This window comes from Rhincodon typus, unplaced genomic scaffold (genome assembly GCF_021869965.1).
Source record: "Rhincodon typus isolate 14 unplaced genomic scaffold, sRhiTyp1.1 hic_rhity00000158, whole genome shotgun sequence".
NCBI classification, from domain to species: domain Eukaryota; kingdom Metazoa; phylum Chordata; class Chondrichthyes; order Orectolobiformes; family Rhincodontidae; genus Rhincodon; species Rhincodon typus.
This window is the reverse complement of record NW_025965796.1, coordinates 22,372-39,521: the sequence shown is the minus strand read 5'-3', so window position 1 is coordinate 39,521 and position 17,150 is coordinate 22,372. Positions and strand designations below refer to the sequence as shown.

Here is a 17,150-nt window from a genome sequence, read left to right as displayed (position 1 = left end):
CCCCCCCCAAGAGAAAGCAAACATACACCCTGCACCCCCGTCCCCCAGATGGGAAAATACACGCGGTTTAAATCGTAGAGCGGTTTTACACAGTTAGAGATTTAACACACATACAAGGTGACCGCGGTAAGCCTCTCTTATTAGGCCGCACCGCGGCGACGGGGCGGGGCTAAGACAAGGCGTCACCAAGGAAAGGGGGCGGGGCTAGTGTGGGCGCGGGAGGCTCTGCGACGTCAGTGCGAAGGGGCGCGGTCAGTGTGGGGGGCGTGGACTGCGTGGGCGGGGTCAGGATATGTCACGTGGTGTCTCCCGCGCGCCCCACCCCCACCCCACCGGGACCAATCAGAGAGAGCGCCGGGCCGGAACGGATCCGTTGATTGGGCTCCGCTCGTCCTTCTCCGCGTTTCGTTTTCCCTCTCAACCGTCGACGACGGCTATTATTTTTGACAGCCAGCCATTTTTTTAAAGAAAACCGCTCGATCCTATTCGATCGGTAACTATTTAACGCGGCAGCCTGAGCGCTTCCGACTACCTTTGTCTTGCGCGGAATCGACGAGCGTTGCGCGGGCGGCTTGGTCCGGCCGTGGGGTAGTGAGGTGCCTGACGGTAAATGTAGTTTGTCTGGGGTGGGGGGGGGAGGGGAGAAGGTGGTGGTAGCAGCCGGAGGTGACGCGCGGACCGTGTCAGGGCTACGGCGCGGTGCCTGACGGTAAATGTAGTTTATTGTGGGGGCAGGTGGAGGCAGCCGGAGGTGACGCGCGGACCGGGTTAGGGCTACGGCGCGCTGGCGCGGTGACTGACGGTAAATGTAGTCGCGGAGCAGCCGGAAGTGACGGGCTTCTTCCCCACCACCCCCCCCCCCTTCCGCCCCCATTCCAGGGAAGTCGGGCCACGTTTGATGGTGTCTCACCTCCCCTTCCTCCTCAGATCAACTAAAATACCGCACACGGCCTACAGACTTCCGAGCCAGAGGTTAGATACCACTGCCCTTATCGTCTGGTTTGTTTCAATGTGGTATTTTGTTGCTGTGAGCTTCTCTCTCTCTCTCTGGGGTAGGGGATAGGTATGGCTGGTTCTGCTGTTGCATATCAGAAGGAGGAGGATGATGAGAGATCCTCATCCCATGTTTTATGATGAGCATGCAATTTGGGGGGGGCGTTGGAGGGGTTTAGTTGGGAGGTAGTGGGGGAGGCAGACGGGAAACCAAAATAGAGCCACTGCCATGTTACTCTGCTGGGTTCTCTGAAGGCTTCAGTGAGCTGGTTCTCTCAGTTGCCAAAATGAAGATTAATGGTGGTGCAGTTTCGTGTGCAATTAGCTATTTGGCAAGACTTAGCTGGCTTGGTTTGTGTTTAATTGCTGTAAGCTGCCAGGGTTGTTTATCATTGTTACCTGTTTCTGTATCAGTTTGTGCTCCTCTAGTGTGGCTGTGCTTACTTAGATCTTAAACATAAATTGCTGGAAATGCTCAACAGGTCTTGCAGCATCTGTGGAGAGAAATCGGGGCTAACGTTTCAAATCGAGTGACCCTTCCTTAGAACTGATAGTCGCAAGGAATGGTCACTTGGCCTGACACGTTAACTCTGATTTCACTCCTCAAATGCTGCCAAACCTGTTGAGTATTTCCAGCAATTTGCTTGTTTCTGATTTACAGCATCTGCAGTTCTTTTGGTTTTTATTCATGTTTAGCTCTTGTTGTATTGTGTTATGTATATGTTATGTTGGAGGAGTCTCCAAAAGTAAAGTTTACCTGTTGGTAGTTGGGCTTTTCATAGATACCACTTTGTTTCAACATGTATGATGTGCTTTTGATGTCAAATGCTCTAAGTGTTCTAGTCTGTGCATAATTTACTGAAAGGTTTCTGGTGTTTGTATGGAAATATGACCAAAACAGTCATTTTCCTGAGATTAGGAGGTGAGAGATGCTAGTATCATTTGAGGTCGCTGCATCTTCAAGGTGGCAAACGGAGCAATGCAGATTTTGAAGTAAGTCAACCATCATTGTCAGAATTAGTAATGCAGTGTACAAACAAGGTAAGTTAGCCGAACATCAGGAACGCTTCAGGATTGATTATCCAGCTCAGTGCAATGAAAATGTGAACTTTTGTGCCTGAAAACAGAGGAGTATCACCCAGACAGGTAGAGCCGCAAGAATGTACCAGTCTATAGTGTCACTAAAGCGTTTGCTTCTACTTAGTTAAACTCAGCACTTGTCAGTTGTCAGGTAAACCTTGCTTTTTGAGTGATTTCTCAACTTGCTTTTGCAACTTTTAAATTTGACTTTAACAGCAAATTTCTTCATGGTAGCTTTTATAAGAGTGTAGCGTAAGAATTAGGAGCAGGGCTAGACCACTTGTCCCCTTGTGTCTGCTCTGCCATTGAATAGGATCATGGTTGATTTTGATTGTGGCCTTAACTCCACTCTCCTGTCTGACATCCCCAAAACCTTGATGTCCTTGTTTATCAAAAATCTCTCTAACCCCATCTTGAATATATTCATTGACCCTATTTCTGCCGTTATTGGGCCAGAGAATCCCTCAGACTGACGATCAGAAGAAATTCTTCATCATCTCCTCCTTAAAAGGGATATTCTTCACTTTAAAATTGTGCCCTCTTGTTCTAGATTTCCTTGAGAGGAAACATCCTTTCAGCACCCACTGTGTTGGCCCCCTCAGGATTTTTGTATGTTTAAGATCCCCTCGTTTATCTGATCTACACCTGAGTGTAGGCACTCGCTGCTCAACCTGTACATACAAGCTTCATGCCAGGAATCAGCTGAGTGAACCCTTCTCTAACTTGCTTCCAAGGCAAGTCTGTCCCTCCCTTGATTTTGTTCTTGTGGGACCAGTGTTTTGGCAGTGAGATCTGGGAAATTTCTCAACAAAGGACTTGCATTGCTATAGTGTCACGTCCTTAGACATCACGTAATTCTCTATTACCAACCAATTAGGAAGTGTAGGCACTATTATAGCAGAGCAAATGTGCAGCCAGTTTGCACATGGAAGTGCCTGCACCCAGCCTTGTGATAATGGTCAGATCATCATTTTTTTTTTTCCTTTCACAAGCAGCATCAGTTGAGGTTAGGATACCAGTGAGTATGTGGTGGCTTATGAAAGTAGTGCTTTGTGATCCTTTACTTGCATAATAAATGCAGGAAGGATGTTCCTGATGACTGGGGAGCCCAGAGCCACGTGAAATAGTCTCAGGGCATGGGGCAGGCCATGTCTAGCTGAGATGGGGAGAAATGTCTTCGCCCAGGGAGTGGGGAGCCTGTGGAAATCTCTATCACAGAAAGTGGTCAAGGCCAAAACATTGAACGTTTTCACAAACCAGTTAGATATGCTTCCTGGGCATAAAGGGATCGAAAGTGTGTGGAGACGAAGTGGGGTCAGGAGACTGAGTTGGACAATCAGCCATGATTGTATTCAATGGGTGAAGGTGCTCGAAGGGCTGAAAAGCCTACTCCTTTTTTGTGGTGTACGCTGTGTTTAACAAGCAATGGCTGACAGCCCTTCATGGATGGGTGCCTCATCTCCTCCACTGCGGTTTGACCAAACCACACCCCCACCCTTCCCGGCCCCCAACCTGGGGGCATATGAACTGGAGCTGAATTCGACAGTTTTTGGAGACCCCCAAAAACATTACAGAATCAGACTGAAATGACATCAACTCTTGCTCATTTTCATGAGCATTTCCAGTGTAATTAAAAAAAAAATGGTGAATCTGGACTGGCACCAATAGTACTGGACTGCTGCTGAGATGCTGGGCCAAGAAGATGGATGGGATCCAGCAGCAAAACAAACACTAGGAGGTTCTGCTAGTGGTCCTGGTCAAATTGTCCCCATTGCTAAACACCCAGAGCAGATCTGATCGTTCCCTTTGGAGCTGGAAGTAGAAGCTTGTAGTGTGTGAATCGGCTGCTGTGTCTCCCACATTATAACTCCTCACAAAATTACTCTGATGTCTGTCAACTCTGAGATTCAGTCATACGGCATAAAGAGAAGCCCTTCAGCCTGCTGTATCTATACTGGACAACACCAGGCTACACTCATCCCATTCACCTGCATTTGCCCTACACCGTACTGTGCCCTGCCATTTTTAAGTGTTTGTCCAGATGCTGCTTGCGTGTTGCGAGAGAGTGCCTGCCTCTTCCACCCTGTCAGGCAGCCCATTCCATATTCCCACCAGCCTCTGCGTGAAAGAATCTTTTCTCCGATCCCCTGTAAAACTTGCTCCCCTCCTCAAGCTTATGTGTCTGGTCTTCGACAAGCCCACCTTGGGGAAGAGATTCTCATGATCTACTCTCGTCCACACCTCTCCTGATTTTACAAACGTCAATCAGATTTTCCTACCCCAACCTATCCAGATTCTCCTTTATAGCTGAGAGATTCCGTCCCAGGCAACATCCTGGTGAATCTCCTTGGCACCCTCTCCAGTGCAATCGTTCCCTTCCTTGGAGCACGAGAATGATGGCACAGAACGCAGAATGGTTTGGAAGAACGTGCTGTGCCTTGGTGTCTCCGGTTCGAGCATGCTTTGTAGACAAACCCCATCTTTCGTTTGTAGGTGCTGCTGCTGAGTGTTTTATCACCATCTGAGTATGTCTGAAACTTGGCCACTTGTTGTGATATCCCTTGCTGCAGCTTTGGTCAGTCTCTGCTCTTGCCTTGCTCTAGTGCTGTTACAGTGGTGATCAGGCTCTCGGCTTTGGAAATTGAAACAGTAGCCTCATTTTGCCCTGAAATCACTGTGAACGTGCAGGTTTTTGGACTTGCTGGAGGCGTAGCAGGAGCTTACTTTCTTTACTCATTCACGGGAAATGGGTGCTGCTGGCTGGAGCCATTCTTAATTGCGCTGGAGAGAGTGGTGAGCTATCTTCTGATAATAGGAAAGGCAGATGGAACCCTGGCGTGTATTGCAAAAGGACTAGATTAAAAAGGAAACGAGTGTTACAATTATGGAAGGTGTTGGTGAGACCATACCTGGAGTATGGTGTCCAAATTTGAGGAAAGATTGGGTGGCACTGGATGCAGCTCAGGAGGTTCACCAGGTTGATTGCAGGGATGAAAGGGCTGTTGCACAAGGAGCAGTTGAATGGCTTGGGCTTGTACTCGCTGGAGAATGAGAGGGTGGGGGGAGCGGTTCTGACTGAAGTGCATAAAATGCTAAATGGGACTGATAAGGTAGACATTGAACAGATGTTTCCCCTTGTGGGACAGCCTCAAACAAGAGGTCATAGATACAAAGTGAGAGGAGGTTGGCTCAAAACTGAGATGAGGAGAAACTGCTTCTGAGGGCAGTTATTCTGTGGCAAAATCGATCATACAGATTCCAGAAAGAAATAAATATGTTTCTGATGAAAAATGGGACAAAGGGCTATGGGGAGCAGGCAGGAGAGTGGAATTGAGACCAGGATAGGATCAGCCATGATCATGTTAAATGGCTGGATTGGCTACTCCCACTTCGAATTCCGATGTTCCTGATGTAGGGACCCACAGCATGGCCAGGGAGAAAGTTCTAGAATTTTGACCCAGTGACACCGAAGGAATGGTGATATTTTTCCAAGTCAGGATGGTGAGGATTTTTGGAGGGGAGCTTGTACTGGGTGGTGTTCCCATGTATCTGCTGCCCCTTGTCCTTCTAGATGGAAGTGGTCGTGGGTTTGGAAGGTGCTGCCTGAGGATCTTTGGTAAATTTCTGCTGTGCATCTTGTAGATGGTACACACTGCTGCTACTGAGCGTCGGTGGTGGAGGGAGTGGGATGTTTGTGGATGTGGTGCCAATCAAGCGGGGGCTGCTTTATCCTGGATGATGTTGAGCTTCTTGTGTGTTGTTGGGGCTGTACCCCATCCAGGGGCAAGTGGGGGGGGTATTCCATCACACTCCTGACTTGTGCCTTGTTGATGGTGGGACAGGCTTTGGGGAGTCAGGAGGGGAGTTGCTGATTGTGGGATTCCTAGCCTCCGATCTGATGTTGAATACACTATTTGTACAGCTGGCCCAGTTGAGTTTCTGGTAACCCCAAGGGTGTTGATAATGGAGGATGATGTGATGAGGTCATGGTGCCCTGTGACCTCTGGCGGTTGGTGAGGTCACAGTGCCCTGTGACCTCACTGGGCAGTGTTGATGCCATTACCCAGCGTGCCCAGGACTTGTTAACTGTGTCCAAGAGATTGGCTCCCTTGCTCTTTGACCTTCACCTGACCATGCCCAGGCACAAGGCAGCAAGCAGCTCTTATCTAGAAGATGGAAGTTTTCAAAGCCCTGCTTCCAATGAGAAACCAAGTAGGTTCTTTAATGTGGCCTCACTGTTTTCACTGTGTGCAGCAGATTTATAACTGGCCCATCTGTGGAAACTCCAGGTGACATGCTTCAGGCCATTTCATGTCTTGGCTATTTTCTACTGCCTTTTACCAGTACCTCGCAGCTACTGAGCAGAGCAGGGACTGGGAACTAATTTAAAGAACAGGACTTTGCAGGATTTCTGAAGCTCTGGTTTATTCCCATGTGCAAACTGAAAGTGGCTAATCAGCTCATGGAGGTGAGCACATGGCTGAAGGAATAGCGTAGAAAGTGGTCGTCCCTTTTCATAGGACACCTGTGCTGAGACAGAAAGGGAACGTATAAAGGTTCACAGCACAGAAAAAGGCCCTTCAGCCCATCGAGTTCAGACCACTCAAAAACAACACCTAACTACACTAATCCCACTTTCCAGTACTGAGCCTGTATGGTGTAGCAAGTGCTCTTCTACATACTACTTCAGTGTTCTGAGTGTCTGTCCCTCTCCCACCCTTACAGGCAATGAGTTACAGATATACGTTTCTAGGTGGAGAAAAAAAATTTCCTCCCATTCCCTCTAAACGTCTTGCCCCTCACCTCCAATCTATGCCCCTGTCATCGATCCCTCCATCAAGGGGAAAAGGTTTCTCCCTGTCTGTGCGCCTCATCATTTTTCCTATCTCAATCACGTTTTCCCCTCCCTGCTGTAAGGACAATCCACCCCAGTCTGTCCATCACTGAAACACTGCCCCCCACCCCCCACAGGGCAACATCCTGGTAAATCTCCCTCTGCCCCCTCTCTCAGTGCTATCACATCCCTCCTATAATGTGGGTCCCAGAATTTGCTGTGTGGCCAAACCAACATTCTATACAGTTCCCAGCTCAACCTCCCTTTTTTTTAATGTTCCAATGGGCTCAGCTTGATGTGGACTTGGACACAAGGGTTGTGACAAAAGTGATACGTAGGGCATTGCAAGGAGTTTAAGCTGAAAGAATGGCCGAGGGAGTGTTTGGGGGAAAAGGAGAATGCGGACAATATGAGGTTAAACAGACACCTCTTGTTTCCTATTGGGTATTGTCACGTTACAGTAATTCCAAATGTTTACTTCGGAATGAGAAAACCCACAGACAAACAGCACCCTGTTTACACAGTCCATAGCCACTGAACGGAACCACTACCAAAAGCTGCCCGTCAAAAAGCAGCATACTGCCAAGGCGGGAAATGTAAGCATCTTGGCAAGTCAGGCAGTGTCCATGGGTATTGTACCAGGTCAGTAACCTTCCACTAGAACCAGGTGCAGGTGGAGCTGGAGGACAGGTGCCCGAGCGGGAGGAGGTGGAGCCGGGGGTGGGGGGGGTGCAGGTGCTGCCAGACCTGCTGGGCTTTTCCAATAACTTTGCTTTTCTTCCTGATTTACAGCATCCACAGTTCTTCCGGTTTTTTTGATATAAAAGGTTACTGTGCGCCTTGGAGAATGTTTGTTTGTTTTTAAACAGCCTCCTCGCAACTATATGAATGGTGATACCTGATGGTTTGGTTGTAGCTCCTGCTCAGTAGTGTTCGAACAGTAACTGGGTAGAGAGAGAGTGCTGAGTTCTGTGGTATAAGCTGTGGCTGGGGGTGGGGCGGTGGTGGTGGTGTGTGAGTGGGTGGGGGGTGGGGTGTGGGGAGAGATGGTAATGAAACTGGTGCGGGAGGGCTGCCACACTCCTGTTTCTGAAAGAGCCTTTCTGTGTACCTGGTTTGCTGTTTGGAAAGTGTGATTGGAGAAAGTTCCCTGAATTTCCTGAGCTAGCTGTGCCTGTAAGCTTACAAAGACACCTGTGGGTCTGTGCTAGAACATCAGAGCAACAGAATTTGGAGTATTCTACGCTTTGCCCTTTTTCTTTCTTCCTTCAAGAGTAACCCATTGGCCAAAGATGGTTTTTTTTGCCCCTGAAGGCCAATCTCTTCAGGAAAATGCATTTTTTTTTCTCCCTTTTACCTTACCATGTGTTTTAGGACTGTTTGGGGTGACATTTATACTTCTGTATTTGTCTGTTAACCAATCGTTTCACCATCATTGTATAAATTTTGTTTTGGTAATGCGCCAGTACTTGTGTTGACTAAGAAACCCGGTTGCTAGGTCTTGTGGTTTAAAACCTGACGTAGAGAAAGTATTTAATTGGTGATTGTGTGAACTGGGAAATGATATTGATCTGATGTTATGACCGGCTGGGCAGTGAGATGAGAACAACGGGGCCCTGTTCCTGCCCTCTGTAACACGAACACCAAGGGAGCAGCAATTGTGGCCTCACTGAGTTTGGGGATCTGTAAAGTGCCTGACTGAGCTTGAGGAATGTTAGCTCATTTTGTTTTTGGAACTTGTATGCAGCCCAGTGCCTTAAGAAGGAAGCCTCTCGGTTGTGGGTTCTAAAATTGTAATGATAGTTGCTGTCTTATTTCATTGTTTTAACTTCATCATGTGCCTACTGTAACCACCTCCAGTTCCGCAAGCCATTGGGATCTCTCTCTTCCTCCAGTGCTGTGTCCCTGTGTTTAATTCACTGGGATCTTGGATGCTGCTCCAATGCTGTGTTGCTGTGTTTAATCCACTGGGATCTCTGTGCTGCTGCAATCCCATGTCCCTATCTTTAATTGTTCCCCTTCTTTTTTTACAGACTGCTCACAGCTGCCTTGGCCTTAAATTGTCATTTGTTCCCAAGACTCCGTCTTTTCCTCTCCCATCTCTCCTCTTTTTTCCTAAGAATTTTGATCGGTTTCTCCCCCCTGGTGCTGTGGTACAGGAAATGTCGCTGAGGATTTGCTGTTGATGTTTCGGCCACGTTAAATGTCAGTGGAATTGCAGGGCACAGCAGGAAGCCATTTGCTCTATGATGTCCATGGCAACTCCCTGCACGAGATCTTCAACTCATCCTCCCTGTTAATCCTGTAATTCTGCTCTTCCCCTTTGGGTGCCTACTCTTTTCCATTTGAAAGTTTGTATTTGCTTCAATCAAACCTTTTGAGGAGTGCATTCCGTATCCTAACAGCTCGCTGCAGTTATAACCATAAAGATCTTCCCTGTGTTCTTTTCCAGCCGCCTAAGTTAGTGTTCTCCTACCCTTCAGACAATAGAAATGGTTTCCCCCTTTCTAAGAGGTCCCCAAACACTTGGACCTTTTCTCTTCAGGAAGAAAACTACAGTCTTTCCCACAATCCACGTGACTAAAGCTCCATATCTCTGCATGCAGCCTTTCTGCAGCCTTTACTTCAAAGCCATCCCGTCCTCCCCGCCCAGAACCTGACACATAGCCTCAGACAAGGCTAAGCCAATGCTTTTTGTAAAATTTCTTTATGACTTTCTCATGTACCCTATGCTGCTGTTTATAAAGCTCAGGGTACCTTTTATCACGTAACCAATTTCTCAATCTACCATGGTGCACATCAGAGGCTGGGAATCCTGCAGTGAGTGACTCCCCAAAGCCTGTCCTACTACAAGGTACAAAGTCAGGAATGTGATGGAATCAACTGTTTGTCCAGCAACAAGAAGCTCGATAGCCTCCAAAACAATCAATCCACTTTTCCAGCATCTTCAGCATCCACTCCCTCCCCCACCGGCGCTCAGTCGCAGCAGTGTGTACCATCTACAAGATGCACTGCAGATACTCACCAAAGATCCTCAAGCAGCACCTTCCAAACCCACGACCCACTTCCATCTAGAAGGACAGGGGGCAGCAGATACATGGAAACACCAGCCCCTGCTCCTAACCACTCACCACCCTGACTTGGAAATATATCGCCGTTCCTCCAGTGTCGCTGGGTCAAAATCCTGGAATTCCCTCCCTAAGGAACATTGTGGGTCAACCCACAGCACATGGACTGCAGTGGTTCAAGGAGGCAGCTCACCCCCACCTTCTCAAGGGGGGCAACTAGGGACGGGGCAATAAATGCTGGGCCCAGCCAGCGATGCCCTCATCCCAAGAGTGAATTAAATTAAAACTGCAGAATGTCCAAGTCTTTCTGTCCCTTGCCTGAGGCACTTGTAGATACCTACCAGCAGGGGTTTGGGTGGGAAACAGTAGCCTTGGTCATCATCTGCCCTCTATGTAAGTGAGCTGAGATCATCTCCATATCCACTGTCTTCATCTCTGAGAGCCATTAGCACACCATAGCCCAAAAGTCAGACTTGCTCCTGTAAATAGCTGGTGAGAGGCCCAGTAGTTTGGGATTTGATATTTTGTACAGCAGTCTACCCACATCACTCTCTCTGCCTTCGAGCAGATGACCTGTCAGTGTAGCTCTCTGCTTCTGAGGAGAGTCCAGCTACTCGGCAGTATGCCAGCTCCTGTTCACGAATACGTTTTCAAAAATCCACTGTCTTTTTCACATTGCACATTTCCAGGTCGTTGCAACTCAAACGATGGGAGAATTTTTAATTCCCTCCCTGGACTTTTTGGTTTATTAATTGCAAAGATGTGGCCTCTAGTGTCTGGTCGCTGAGTGGTTTTCTGCGGTTTGAGTTTTGCTGTTGCTTTTTGGTTTGGTTAAGGCATAAGGTGCTGTTGGTGTTTCTGTCCTGGGGACTATAAGTGGCACACGAAGGGTAGGGGGGGAGTTGGTTGTGTAGAGGGGGTGTTTCTGAGGCACAGAGCAAAAACTGACTTGTCCATCTTCCCTCCCCCTTCCACAGTAGGCAAAGTTGCTGTCAGCTGCTCAGAGGGATGTTGGTGACGACATTTGGGCAGTAATTTTGCGAGCGTTTTCCTTTTTGCTGAAAGAGGATGTGTGGTGGTGAGTTCAGTCACTGTGGTAAGGATGGAGTGACGGACGCATGGGAGCTATTGGGAGTCTTGAAATCATGCAGTTCCCTGCTTTTAATCGCACAGGTTTTCATGCAGTCTGATTCTGCAGCTGCTGCTTGGTGTGCTTCATGTATTCCTCAACACTGCCCCCCCCCCCCCACCCCACAATCTGACTTCACATCTGGAAGAATTGAATAAGAAATGTCAGCAATAAATACTAATGATTTGAACCAGATCTCATTTAATTTCGCCTCAGTGAGGAGATCGCCTCCTTCGCGTAGTTCCTGGTATCGCCCAAGAGCACGCTCTCATCCGATCGCAATCTCATGAGATGTTGTGTTGTGATTTGACTGAAATTCCTGGTGAATCTGTGAAATAAAGAAACATTGGTGGTGGGTCTGAAATTTAAAAGAGGAGAACTTCAGGATTTCCCCAAAGTGCTTTGCAGCATGCTTGGTTTTAATTTGCTGCCAGGGTGGGCCCAGCATTCATTGCCCATCCCTGATCCCAAGGTGGTAAGCTGCTGTTCTCGGGGTGTAGGTACCCCCTCCCCCAGCCCCGCTGTCCCTCAGGTTACCGTTAGGGAGGGAATTCCAGGATTGTGACCCAGCGGCACTGAAGGAACGGCGATATATTCCCAAGTCAGGATGGTGAGTGGCTTGGAGGGGAACTTGCAGGGGGGTGGTGTTCCCATGTATCTATTGCCCCTGCCCTCTTACTTGGTGGTGGTTGACATTATGGAAGATGTTGTCTAAGGAGCCTTGGTGAATTTCTGCCATGTATACAGAAGGTGGTGGAGGGAGTGAGATGTTTGTGGATGTGGTGCCAATCAAGCGGGGGCTGCTTTGTCCTGGATGGTGTCGAGCTTCTTGAGTGTTGTTGGGGCTGCCCCCATCCAGGGGCAAGTGGGGGGCATTCCCTCACACTCCTGCCTTGTGCCTTGTAGATGGTGGGACAGGCTTTGGGGAGTCAGGAGTTACTCACCGCAGGATTCCCAGCCTCTGACCTGCTCTTGGAGCCGCTGTGTTTTGGCTCATTCAGTTTCTGGTCAATGATAACCCCAAGGATGTCGATAGTGGGACATTCAGTGATGGTAACACCATTGAATGTCAAAAGGGTGGTGGTTAGATTGTCTCTTGGAAACCGTCATGGCCTGGATGTTGTCCCTTGCTGTGTACCAACAATGACTGCTTCAGTATCTGTGGAGTAACAAATATCACTGAATACTGTGCAATCACTGACAAACGTTTCCACTCCTGACCCTGGAGGTGGGTGGGGAAGGTTATTGATCCAACAGCTATAGATGGCTGGGCCTGAGGAAGCACTGTTGTGGTGCAGTGGTAGTGTCCCTTCTTCTGAACCCAAGAGGTCTGGGTTCAGGTCCAACCTGCTCCAGCAGTGTGTTGTTACACTGCTGAACAGGTCGAGTAAAAACATCTGCCCTGATAAACTGCTACATTGATGTGCTGGAGCTAGGTTAAGTGAGCTTCAGTAATCCCCCAACTGTCTACCGTTGTGTAGGATCAAACTCCCAACTGCAGCAAGAGCCTTTCCCCTCTAATGCAGCTCGGGCTGCTCTTCGCTGCACCCTGTCGAATGCAGCCTTGATGTCAAGGGTCATTGAGTTGTACAGCACCTCCGTGTTGGTGAACTGAGTGGCATGTGAGGAGCATTTCAACCAGTGTTCCTAGAGCAGTGTTAACTTGAATGCAGTTCCGACACACTCCGGTCATAATCTAATGGAGTGGTAGTACAGGTTCAAGGGGCTGAGTGGCCACCTTCTGTCTTGGATTCTGCCTTCCTGCTGCCTTTTTGACCAAGTAGCGAAAGTCTCCCAGTATTTCCTAAGACCCCTTAGACTGGAGTCCTGTTTGATCACCCTCTGTACAAAGAAGTGCTTCCCATTTTCTGTCATAAATGTCGTGGATTTCCCCTCTTTACCATCAAGGCGCATCGCGAAGAATTGTTGCAGATTTGTCCTAACCTGTTGCAAGTCTTTTGGATGCCTGCTCGGAATTGTCTTTTTAGTTTCTGAGGTAGTTTAGAGCCGGTGTTCCTGAAGGAATAGACCAGCTGGCTGTGACACGCCGATAGTGACGTGTCAGGCTGTTTGTAGTATTTGTCAAACAATCTGGATTGCTGCCACACCCATTCGTGGGATAACCTATCGCCGCAATCCTGTGCAGGTGGCCTTTGCTCCCTGGCCTGCAACTATCTGTCGCTGTTTTAAAACGTGGCCTTTCAAAGGTTTCTGTTCAGTAATTGGCTTTTCCTTGGTTGTGATTGCGACGGGTTGCAGTCTTTCTCAACTCTGGCAGCTTCCTTGTGTCTCAGTCTGCCGGTCGGGTAAGTGGAGATGGTTCTGTTTCACCCCTCCTGGACCGGACCACTTTAAAACAAAAAGGGGATCAGGAACAGACCGTACAGCTGCTGAGCCCGCTGCCCCATTCCTGTAGGCTTCTGGCCGATCTACTGTCCTCCCCCTGTCTCCTTGTGCCCAAAGAGCTATCAGCCTTGAGCTTGAATGTGACCGTCGAGTGCCCACAACCTTTTCCAACAGTTCGTCACAATTGACGTGAAAAACATCTCCACCTTGGGCCTAAATGATCAATCCTTTCTCCCCGAGGCTCTAACTCAACGTCTGGATTCTCCACAGATGGAAATGACGACCCAGTACCTTCCCTGTTTTCAGCCCTCTGAAGCTGTGTGTATCTACTCAGTGTGGCTGTAGCTCCTCAGGTTTCCCAGTCTGAGCTCAGGCTCGTGCTCTGAATTCCTGGATACATCTTCCACTGGTGGGTTAAGGCAGTGTGGTGGTGTGTTGGTGCTTAGTTACTCTGGAAATCCCAAAAGAACGCAGCGGAGTGGTTTCTGCCGCTGGCTGTGGATAAGTGTTCCACTCGGACCGCTAGCTGGCCTAGATCAGCTGCTGTGTGCTGGGGAGGTGCTGTACTGTACCACTGTACCTGCAGTACTCCCCAGAGGGGGAGCAGTAAGGATCAGCCTGAGCAGACTGCTGGATTTCTACACACAGAGAAAGAGAGAGAGAGACTGGGAGAGTGTGTGACTGGCTGCGAGAGGATGGGAGTGGGGATCGGACATACCGATTCCATGTGCAGGGTGACGCCTTGAGACCCGAGGAGGAAGAGGGATGCAGTTTGAGGGCTAGTGCTGAGCTTGAGTGGAAACTGCAGGCCCTGGTGTGAAGTCGAGGAGTTAGGGACCAGCTGTAATCGGGGTGCCATAGCGAGCTCGGTTTTCCTGATCACTTGCTCATTCCCTGTCTCCCTCTCTCTTCCTCCCCCTTTCAGAGGATACGAAGATGAGCAGCTCGGAGGAAGTGTCGTGGATCTCCTGGTTCTGTGGACTGCGAGGCAATGAGTTCTTCTGTGAGGTCAGTTTCTGAGCGTGGCCCGGGTCTGTCAGTTCCGTGCAGTAAACCCGGTATCTCGGGGCCAAGCAAGTGCAGCCTCCTCCTCGCACATACTGAGCTTGTTCTACTTGCTCCTGGGCTCAGTCCACTGGACCTTACACGTTCACTTACACCACCGAGTCAGTGGGGAGCTCTAAGCACAACGCGGCCTTGCTCTGCCATGTCACTCGTTCTTTCTGAAAAGATGAGAAAGAGGCAAGAGCTGTTGTTGCAGAAGCTTTTTGTCTCGAGTCAGCGGGACAGGTGCAAGAATATCAGTTTTCAAAGAGGGGCAGAAAGGTCTTGATTGGCTGGCAGATTGACTCTGACTCTGGTCAAGGTGTTGCAGTGGGCCACTACCTGGTTAAATTCGTTCTCCTTTCCAGGGGCAAGCGATGTCTCATAGTGTTATCACTAGACTGTTAATCCAGAGACCCAAGGTCATGGTCTGAGGACCTGGATTTGAATCTGTCCATGACATGGTGGAATTTGAATAGAGAGCCTAACGATGAAGATGAAACTTGGCGGGGTGGGGTGGTGGGGGGAACCCATATATTTTACTTGTCCTTCAGGAAAGGAAACTGCTGCCTTTACCCAACATGGCCTATACGTGACTCCAGACCCACACCAGTGTGGTTGATCTTTACTGCCCTCTGAGCCATTAGGGCTGAGCTATAAATGCCAGCCTAGCCAGCAATGCCAACATCCTGTGAATGAGTTTAGAGAAACAGACGGAGCATCAGTAAGTGTGAGTGGAGTGCATCCTGAGCAGGCAGTGTAAATTGTTATTCCCTTTACAATTTGGCACTCTTGCATTTGTCCTGAAGTGTGCAACATGGCATGCTTTCTCAATCTATTTCTTTCTTGTTCCAACAAACCACCTCCAGTTCTGCCCCACCAAGTGACCATTATCCCGGTGCTCCAGCAACGTAGCTGAGCTCAGAAATGTACACCGTGCGAAAGCAAGCCATTCAGCCCATCTGGTCCGCACTGACCCTGTAAAGATCTTCCCGCCCAGACCCAGCCACCTACCCTATCCCGGTAACCTTGCATTTCCCATGGCTAACCGAACTAGCCTGGGCACTATGGGACAGTTTCCTGTGGCCAATCCACCCTAACCTGCATATCCCTGGGCAATATAGGACAGTTTCCCATGGCCAATCCACCCTAACCTGCACATCCCTGGGCACTATGGGTAATGTAGCAGGGCTAAGAATAGGCAGAGCTCCATTCATGTAGCTGTTCTCCAGACAGCTACAGGCAGCAGTGTTCATTAACCTACAAGAAAATAAAACCAAGAACCTGGGATTCTGGAATGGAAAGCAGAAGTTGCTGGAGAAGCTCAGCAGGTCTGGCTGTATCTGTAGAGAGAAAGCAGAGTTAATGTTCCTCCATTTCCATTCTATCCAGGCCTCGCAGTATTCTATAGGCTTCGGGGAGTACCAAATACAGACCCAGTCTTCAACCACTCCTCACATGACAATCCCTTCATCACCGGGATTGTGCTTGTAAACCTCCTCTGGACCCCTTACAAGGCCAGCACATCCTTCCTTAGATACGGGGCCCAAAACTGCCCTCTATATTCCAAATATGGTGTAGCTTGAGCCATATACAGCCTCAGCAGTACACTTCTGCTCTTGTTTTCTAGCCCTTTCAAAATGAATGCTGGCATCGTGTTTGCCTTTCGAACTGTCAACTGAACCTACATGTTAACCTTAAGAGAATATTGAGCTAGGACTCTCAAATCCCTTTGTGCTTTAGATTTCTGAAGCCTTCCCCATTTAGTAAATAGTCTACATCTCTCTTTTTCCTACCAAAGTGTATAAGTTCACATTTTCCCACTTTGTATTCCATCTGCCATTTCTTTGCCGCTCTCCTAGCATGTCCAAGTCTATTTGCACCCTTCCTACTTCCTGAAGACTACCTGCCCCATCACCTATCTCTGCTGCCAAGTTTGCAGGTGACACAATGTCCTCAGTTCCTTCACCCAGTATAATGTGAATAGTTATGGTCCCAACACAGACCCCGTGGAGTTCCAGTAGCCGCTGGCTGCCATCCTGAAAAAGGCCCCTTTACCTTCACTCTCTGCCTTCTGCCAGTCAGCCAATCCTCTATCCGTGCCAGTACCTTGCCCCTAATACTATTTAGCTGATTTTAGCAGCCTCCTGTGTTGCACCTTTTGTCAAAGGTGCCCAGGTCACTTTGAATTTTTGTCCTGGCATGAGCGTACCTGCGAGGTAGTGGGTTTTGTTTACCGCACCTGATTTGGATTTGAAACCAATCTGTTTGTCCTGAAATAGGCTGGGCGTCATATCCAGGGTTGTGGTACCCTTAAGCTCTGGATCCGTCTGGGTGCAGTGGGCATTCTATGTCTGTCCCTCTGTGTCCCTGACATCAGGTACAGGACATGTTGGTGATGCATGCTTGAGGGCATACAGGCATAGAAACAAGCCATTCAGCCCGACACTTCTGTCTGGGTGTTGATGCTGTCCCTCGACCTCATCCTATCTTCTGTCTAAATCCATCATCCTGACCTCCGGTCCCTTCTCCGCATTCCAATTGCCTAATTTCTCTTTAATCTATCTGTATTATTCACTTCAGTCATGCTGTCTGCTAGCGAGGTCCACGTTCTATCACTGGCTGTGGGATGACATTTATTCTCTATGCCCTATTG

General features: G+C 48.8%; 1 protein-coding gene across 1 annotated transcript in view; it reads left to right on the top strand.

Annotated features, from left to right (window-relative positions):
* Window positions 1–582: 582 nt before the first annotated feature.
* The window catches only part of LOC125488290 (casein kinase II subunit beta), a gene marked incomplete at its 3' end in the record, with an annotated part of 33,454 nt that continues 16,886 nt past the window's right edge, over window positions 583–17,150 (top strand). Inside the window, exons 1-2 of the mRNA XM_048621231.1 lie at window positions 583–606; window positions 14,376–14,458. Coding sequence (XP_048477188.1) covers window positions 14,387–14,458 — 72 coding nt within the window. The remainder of the gene's footprint in view (window positions 607–14,375; window positions 14,459–17,150) is intronic.